This window comes from Panthera uncia (assembly GCF_023721935.1).
Source record: "Panthera uncia isolate 11264 chromosome B3 unlocalized genomic scaffold, Puncia_PCG_1.0 HiC_scaffold_1, whole genome shotgun sequence".
NCBI classification, from domain to species: Eukaryota; Metazoa; Chordata; class Mammalia; order Carnivora; family Felidae; genus Panthera; species Panthera uncia.
This window is the reverse complement of record NW_026057582.1, coordinates 71,799,857-71,808,899: the sequence shown is the minus strand read 5'-3', so window position 1 is coordinate 71,808,899 and position 9,043 is coordinate 71,799,857. Positions and strand designations below refer to the sequence as shown.

Below are 9,043 nucleotides of genomic sequence, written 5' to 3'. Positions count from 1 at the left end.
TAACAACCTATGACTTCCTGTCTGATCCTGTAAGGAGGATGACTTCCACTTGACCCTGGAAAGAGGGTTGCACCCTCCCTGACTTGGCTCTCTTCATGCCGTCCTCTTCCATTCCATCCCTAGAAGCCTTTCCCTTGAATTTCCAGACCAAAGCCCCTGCACCTAATTATTTGCTGCTTTAAATATTGATTATATCAGTGATATCACTAGCTGCTTCTTTTCTTTAATTATATGTTTTTGATATTAGAGTGCAACTATGTTAGAGGTGCCTAGGTGGCTCAGTCAGTTGAGCATCTGAATCATGATTTCAGTGCAGGTCATGATCTCATGGTTCATGAGTTTGAGCCCTGCATCAGTCTCTATGCTGACAGCGCTTAACCTCTTGGGATTCTCTCTCTCCCTCTCCCCCCCAACCGCCCGCCCTTGCCTCCCCAGCTCTCTCTCTCTCTCCCTGTATCTCTCAAAATAAATAAATAAATACTTGTTTAAAGTTTTAAAAGCAGCACCTGGGTGGCTCAGTCAGTTAAGCATCTGACTTCTGCTAAGGTCATGATCTCACAGTCCATGAGTTCGAGCTCCATGTCAGGCTCTATGTGGACAGCTCGGAGCCTGGAGCCTGCTTCGGATTCTGTGTCTCCATCTCTCTCTGCCCCTCCCTTGCTAGTGGTCTGTCTCTCTCTCTCTCAAAAGTAAACATTAAAAAAAAATTTTAAGTTTTAGAAAAATAAACATAAAAACTAAAGTGCAACTATTTTATATGATGGCCTTAACAATACCAAAAACTATTTAAAACAGGAAATGTTTTAATCTATATCACATTAGCCACCATGTGGATACTTAAAATGTTTTTTAATTGATGAATCTTAGCTTGCTTCACTCCTCAATTTAAATAGCTTAAGTGACACAACTTCAAAAAATTAACAGCTCTATGATAAAAAAATCACAGATAAATTAAGAGGAAAAATTACTCGGTTAGTTTTCTTCTTTTTTTTCTAGGCGGGCTCCTTTATCTCTAGAAAAGAGAAAAAAGGGGCACCTGGTTGGCTCAGTCCGTTAAGTGTCTGACTCTTGGTTTCAGCTCAGGTCATGATCTCATGGTTCATGAGTTCGAGCCTCACATCGGGCTCTGTGCTGACAGTGCGGAGCCTGCTTGGAATTCTCTCTCTCTTTCTCTTTCTGCCCCTCCCCTGCTTGTGCGCTCTCTCTCTCTCTCGCTCTCTCTCTCTTAAAATAAATAAATAGGCTTTAAAAAAAAAAAAAGAAGAGGCAGCTGAGTAAGCATCCTACTTCAGCTCAGGTCATGATCTCATGTCTTGTGAGTTCAAGCCCCACGTCAGGCTCTGTGCTGACAACTCAGAACTTGGAGCCTGCTTCAGATTCTGTGACTCCCTCTCTCTGTCCTTCCCCTGTTCGCATTCTGTCTCAGAAATAAACATTTTAAGTTTTTAAATTTTTTTTTAATGTTTATTTATTTTTGAGAGAGAGAGAGACAGAGTGTGAGCAGGGGAGGGGCTGAGAGAGAGGGAGACACAGAATCCGAAGCAGCCTCCAGGCTCTCAGCTGTCAGCACAGAGCCAGACACGGGGCTGGAACCCAAGAACCGTGAGATCATGACCTGAGCCGAAGTCAGACACTTAACTGACTGAGCCGCTCAGGTGCCCCTAAAAAAGTTTTTAAAGGGGGGTTGCAACTGCGTGGCTCAGTTGGTTAGGCCTTCAACTTTGGCTCAGGTCATGGTCTCACAGTTTGTGAGTTTGAGCCCCGCATCAGTCTCTCTGCTGTCAGTGTGGAACCCACTTTGGATCCTCTGTCTCCCTCTCTCTCCACCTCTCCCCCACCTGCTCCCTCTCTCTGTCTCTCTCAAAACTAACTAAGCATTAAAAAATAAAAATAAATGAAATTTAGGGGCGCCTAGGTGGCTCAGTCGGTTAAGCAGCCGACTTCAGCTCAGGTCACGATCTCGCAGTCCGTGAGTTCGAGCCCCGCGTCAGGCTCTGGGCTGATGGCTCAGAGCCTAGAGTCTGCTTCCGATTCTGTGTCTCCCTCTCTCTCTGCCCCTCCCCTGTTCATGCTCTGTCTCACTCTGTCTCAAAAATAAATAAAAACGTTAAAATAAATAAATAAATAAAAATAAAAATAAATGAAATTTGGACGGAACATTTGAAAAATAATAATAGTAATAAACACATAAATAATTAAAAAGAGAAAAGGCTGTTCTCTTTTCTAAAAGTCTCTCTTAGACTAGCAGCTTAGTGCTTCTGCAGGCAATCCCTGCCTCTCCAAGAGATTCTACCTTACACCACCTCAAATCAAAACCACTGTCTTCTGACTCTGCCTGGAAAAGGAGCTTCTCCCTCAGACCCACCACTGCAGCCCCCCTGTTCCCATACAGGCCAGCCAGAACACCCAGAGCCACACAGAGAGAGGTATGCCTTCCAGCCTTCTCCCAGCAGGTCCTTTGGGAAAGTGCATCCAGATGTGTACACCACAGCTGGGAGAAGAAAGATGAACTAAGGTTTTTCTTTTTTTTTTTTTTTTTTTTTACTATCCATAGAGATTCATTATGGATGTTCTCCAAATAACTTTTTAGTATAATGCTAATATGAATTGATTTATGAAAATTTGATTTTCATAAAAAATTCTAGAAAGACATCATTTGCCTAAGATAGGAGCATATCTGTAATATGTATCTCCTCTAGCTGACACAAAATAAGGTTTCATAATTGGTATCATACACATGCTCTCAAATTTTGTCTTCCCTTTCTGTTCTAGCCATAGAAAGTACCATCCATCCTTCCTGAAAGAAATTATCCTTCCTTCTGAAAATCAGGTAATAGCGAATATATTTTTCTCTTTGTGGGCAAAATCTATTATTAATATTTCTATGGATTCTATAGAACATGAGACATTGAGTAATATTTATCACTACCAGATATTATTATATCCACTTAGTTATTTTTAAATAATGATGAAGATAAAATATGTTTGAGACTGGGGGTGCCTGGTGGGGTCTGTCAGTAGAGCACGCAACTCTTGATCTCAGGGTTGTAAGTTCAAGCCCCATGTTGAGCTTAAAGCCTACTTAAAACAAATAAATAATAAGTAAATAAACAAAGCCTTCAAAATAAATAAAATAAAATCTTTACATATATGTATGTATATGTTTGAGATTAATGTTTATAAAAGCATTTTTAAAATTTTTTTAATATTTATTTATTTTTGAAACAGAGAGAGACAGAGCATGAACGGGGGAGGGTCAGAGAGAGAGGGAGACACAGAATCTGAAACAGGCTCCAGACTCTGAGCTGTCAGCACAGAGACCGACGCGGGGCTCGAACTCACAGACCACGAGATCATGACCTGAGCTGAAGTTGTACGTTTAACCAACTGAGCCACCCAGACACCCCTACATTTTTAACAACATTCCAGCAGTTAGATCTGTTGATGTTCCCACCCCGTATAACTAACCTCTTATCAGTTTAAATTTTTTTTGTTGTTATTTCTTAAGAATTACAAGATCTTTTAGTTTAAGCCTAGGTAAAAATACCTAAAACACTATTTGGAGAAAAATAGTGGAGAAAAAAACTTTTTTTTCGAACAAACCATTCATCAAAGGGAGGTTTTAAATAATATGGTGCTCAGGTGTTTAATACCTTTAAAGTGTTTTTGAGAATCTCATTTGTTGAAAGTCAAATAAGATCTTAAAATAATAACACACCAAAGGTGAATTCCTATAAAAATCAATCTGTTATAATCCAAATCACCAAAACCAATAAACTACTGAGGTCAATCAATAAAGTTAAATAACATTCTAAGGCAAACAGAAAACATGGGTGATGCCTTTGACTTTGTTTACGCTGGGGACAGACTCACACTGCTGAAGTATGTGGCCAGTCCCCTCACCCGTCAGTGCTGACTTTGTGACACAAAGCAGGAGAGATGTGATCACACAGGGAAACAGGATGCAGGACTAACCCGAGTTGGCAAAAGCCATTCAGTCAGACAATCAGCCAACATTTATTAATTACCTTACTGTTGCCAAACACTGTGGCAGGTGCTGCAGATACAATAAAAGAACAAAAAAGACTTGGTCTTTGCTCTGAAGGAGCTTATAATCTAATAGAAGAAACCAGGGAGCATTTAGGCAAATAGCTCTCATCACACTGTGCTGCAACTGCCGTTTACAATATAAATTCGTATCTCCAAGAAGATTGTCTTCTAAGGGAGAAAAACTCTTCCCAAAGGAAGTGACAGCCAAGTGAGTCCTGAGGAATGAGACTGTGTTGAGATGAATCAGTATACTCCAGAAGTGGGGCCAGAAGGTCCTTGGTGCTCTGAGGGAGCCAAAGGAAAGAAGATTATAGAAATATATAAGGGCTAGATTTCAAAGATTCTTATAGATCTACAAGACACATTTTGAGAAGTCCATTCCAACAATAGGGATGGTAATTACGGAGTAACTGGTCCACATTGCTCCAAAATCCATTTCTCTGTGGTCCCCCTTGGGGTTACAGACCCATCATATTCACTAACACTGTTATTAAGACATAACCTTGTGCCTTGGCTTCCAATACTTGAAATAGTATCTCCCATAGAAGGAGCATGTCAGGACATCTAGAAATCAACCAGCCTCTGAGGGCTTGTCTTGCAGAGCAAAACCAGATGACTGATGGCAAATGCTTTCTACTTTAAAATAAAGAAGTCCTCTGTATCCCCCCTAGACTCTGGTCATGAGATGAAACCATTCTCTCACCACCTCCTGTGGATATTTCCCTTGTCTGACTTCACCATTCATCTCCACAGACTACAGAAAGACATGGGAGAGACCAAAAACACATCCCTGGACCCCGTCGTGACAGGCTTCGTTCTCCTGGGCTTACCTCACCCCCCCAGTCTGAGGACCCTCCTCTTCCTGGTCTTCTTCATCATTTACATCCTGACTCAGCTGGGGAACCTGCTCATTCTGCTCACCGTGTGGGCTGACCCAAAGCTCCACGCTCGCCCCATGTACATTCTTCTGGGCGTGCTCTCATTCCTAGACATGTGGCTCTCCTCAGTCATTGTCCCTCGGCTACTATTGGATTTTACTCCTGCCAGCAAGGCAATGCCCTTTGGTGGCTGTGTGGCTCAACTGTATTTCTTTCACTTCCTGGGCAGCACCCAGTGTTTCCTCTACACCTTGATGGCCTACGACAGGTACCTGGCAATATGCCAGCCCCTGCGCTACCCCGTGCTCATGAATGGGAGGTTATGCACCATCCTCGTGGCTGGGGCTTGGGTGGCCGGCTCCATCCATGGGTCTGTCCAGGCCACCCTGACCTTCCGTCTGCCATACTGTGGGCCCAACCAAGTGGATTATTTTTTCTGTGACATCCCTGCAGTATTGAGACTGGCCTGTGCTGACACAACCGTCAATGAGCTTGTGACCTTTGTGGACATTGGGGTGGTGGCTGCCAGTTGCTTCATGTTAATTCTGCTCTCCTATGCCTGCATAGTCCGCGCCATCCTCAAGATACGCACTGCTGATGGGCGGCGCCGAGCCTTCTCCACCTGCGGCTCCCACCTAACCGTGGTCACAGTCTACTATGTCCCCTGCATTTTCACCTACCTCAGGGCTGGCTCCAAGAGTCCCCTGGATGGGGCAGTGGCTGTGTTTTACACTGTTGTCACTCCATTACTGAACCCCCTCATCTATACCCTGAGGAACCAGGAAGTGAAGTCTGCTCTGAAGAGAATAACAGCAGGTGGAAAGGCCACCAGAGAAAACAAGTAACTACAGGCCCAGGGACTTCCTGCCTCACCATTGCTACCACACCTCTCAGCTTCTGCTGTGTGTGGCAAACGTTACATAAACTGCTACCTTACACTGAACTGAATTTAATTCTATTGAGAAGAGGCCTCTGAACTCCTTGTATTCATAATCTTTTCTTCTCATTAAATTGGTTCAAATTGTTTGACATTATTTGTTTAGAAACAAATGGACGCATTACTTCTACACCTTGGCTACCTTGTGAGATATGAAAATGCCTTAGGAAAGGCTGAAGAGGATGAGAATGTGACAACAACTTTGGAAGTCTGTTATGCCAGAAAATTCGACATTCTCTTTGCCCCTAAACCCTAGACTTCTATAGCTTCAATGTTTCTTTGCTTATGCATGGCATTAGCATTCCCCAGCACTTCAACTTGAAATACTGGATCATGTATGAAGTTCCCTTCCTGTTCCTCGCTTTCCCCATGTGCTGAGACACCAAATTCTGTCCCCTCCACTTTTACAATGTCTCTCTTAATGTCCTGACTAGTCTTTTGTCTTCTTCCTCCTCATCCACACCATAGTGAAAATTACTCTTCTGAAATGTAGAAGCTATAGGACTCTCCAGTGAATGTAAAAATAAAGGCAGGTTCCTCAATCTGGAGTTCAAAGTGCAAAAAATCTGAACCCAACATACCTTATCTCCCAAGATGTCTCTACCCTCTCTTCCCTCTCCCATCCTGACTGATTTACTGCAGGCCTCAAGCATGCCCAGTGCTTGCCTGCCACAAGCTTCCCCTCTACCAAGAATACACACCCATCAAAATTCATATTGTCCAATCTTTTAAGGACTTTTTAGAGAGTGTGAAGCTATGTCATCCAAATTTTAAAACTCTTCTTTTTTTAATTAGAATATTTGTACGTTCTTTTTTTTTTTTTTGTATTTGAATGTAGTTGACACACAATGTTACATTAGTTTCAGGTGTACAGCATAGTGATTCAAGAAGTCTATACATTATTCTGTACTCACTGTGAGTATAGCTCCCATCTGTCACAATTCAGCACTATTTCAATATCATTGGCTATTCCCTGTGCTGTGTTTTTATTCTCATGACTCATTCATTCCAGATACTGGAAGCCTGTATCTCCCACTCCCCTTCACCCATGTTACCCATCCTCCCACCCCTTCCCTCTGGCAACCATTAGTGTGTTCTCTGTGTTTATAGGTCTGATTCTGCTTTTTGTCTGTTTGTGTACTCATGTGTAAAACTCCTCTTAATGAAGATCTTGGCCTTTATGGTTCTTCCAACCGACCTCCTTCACCACCCTGTACCCTTCAAAACACATGCAAAGAACTCTTAAGACATTTGGATGGATTATACCAATTTCCCAAAAGGAAATGGATGCCCCACTCAAAACAGGATAATTTGAGAAGGGTTTCTTGACATAGGAGCTATTTACAAAGATACAGGAGTAGAGGAACCACAAGGAAAAGCTGATGAACCTGGGGCTTAGTAACACTCCAACTATTTACCATCCTTAGGCGAGAAGGGACAAGGGAGGGAACAATTAGGAGAACCTGGAAAAAAAAGGGTCACATAACTCACACATGCCTTCTCCTCTGGAGTATTAACACACTTGTAGATATCCCTGTAGACACTAGGTTTTCCTAACAATGTACTCTTATTGACGATACCATTTTACACCACCTGAGGTACGGTGTACTCTTGTTGGTGAGAGCATTTTCCTCCACCACTCATTTGGTTTATTTTTCTTAGGAACTAAAACTAAAGAGAGGTTAACTGCCACCATGAGAACATACTCGAGATATCTGAGTATCAATGTGGTCCTAGAAACTCCACAAACATGAGGACTAAAAAATAACTGGACAATAGGATGTTGTATCTTGGGGTGCTTGGGTGGCTCAGTCAGTTGAGCATCTGACTCTTGATTTAGGCTGAAGTCATAATCCCAGGGTCATGGGATTGAACCCTGCATTGGGCTCCACAATGAGTATGGAGTCTGCTTGGGATTCTCTCTCCCCCTCTGCCCCTTCCCTGTGCTTGCTCTCTCTCTCTCAAATAAAAATAATAATAATAAAAAACTTAAAATTTTTTTTAATTTTATTTTTTATTTTTTTTAATTTACATTCAAATTAGTTAACATATAGTGCAACAATGATTTCAGGAGTAGATTCCTTAGTGCCCCTTACCCATTTAGCCCATCCCCCCTCCCACAACCCCTCCTGTAACCCTCAGTTTGTTCTCCATATTTATGAGTCTCTTCTGTTTTGTCCCCCTCCCTGTTTTTATATTATTTTTGTTTCCCTTCCCTTATGTTCCCTTATGTTTTGTCTCTTAAAGTCCTCATATGAGTGAAGTCATATGCTTTTTGTCTTTCTCTGACTGACTAATTTCACTTAGCATAATACCCTCCAGTTCCATCCACATAGTTACAAATGACAAGATTTCATTCTTTTTTGATTGCCTAGTAATGCTCCATTGTATATATATATACCACATCTCTTTATCCATTCATCTATCGATGGACACTTGGGCTCTTTCCACACTTTGGCTATTGTTGATGGTGCTGCTATAAACATGGGGGTGCATGTGTCCCTTCGAAGCAGCACACCTGTATCCCGTGGATAAGTGCCTAGTAGTGCAATTGCTGGGTCATAGGGTAGTTCTATTTTTAGTTTTTTGAGGAACCTCCATACTGTTTTCCAGAGTGGCTGCACCAGCTTGCATTCCCAACTTTAAAAAAAAAATTTTTTAAAGGAGCATTGTACCTTGTTCAACAAGGAGTATAGAAAGCACAAAAGTTCCAAAGCAAAGGACACAGAAGCTGGGTTCATCCTCAAGTACTTGACAAGGTCAAGAGATGCTCAAAATTTAGAGCTCAGGAAGCTTCACTCTAAACATCATGGAAGATACTCAGACAAGATGCACTCCAATTCTTCTCCACCCTGAAAACATGTTTTAGACTGTGAGATTGTATCAGAACATCCTGTGGAGCCAGGGTTTGAACTTGGAATTACCTGACTCCCAAGTCCATACAAAACTAGTGTTCTTTAAATGTGACAACTGAGCTGAGTTCCCAGTTGGACCCACAGTATAACATTTTCCTCTTGGACTGCAGGTCCAAGACCCCCAGTGGATGCCTGAAACCACAGATAGTACCAAACTCTATACATACATTTTTTTCCTATGCAGACATACTATGATAAAGTTTAATTTATAAATTAAGCACAGTAAGAGATTAACAGCAATAATAAAATAGAATAACAACAAT

General features: G+C 41.9%; 1 protein-coding gene across 1 annotated transcript; it reads left to right on the top strand.

Moving 5' to 3' along the window:
* The first annotated feature begins 4,735 nt into the window (after positions 1 to 4,735).
* LOC125909002 (olfactory receptor 10G2) lies at positions 4,736 to 5,773 on the top strand. Its single transcript, XM_049611940.1, has one exon. It carries the CDS (start codon positions 4,736 to 4,738, stop codon positions 5,771 to 5,773), a length of 1,038 nt encoding a protein of 345 aa, XP_049467897.1.
* The last annotated feature ends 3,270 nt before the right edge of the window (positions 5,774 to 9,043 follow it).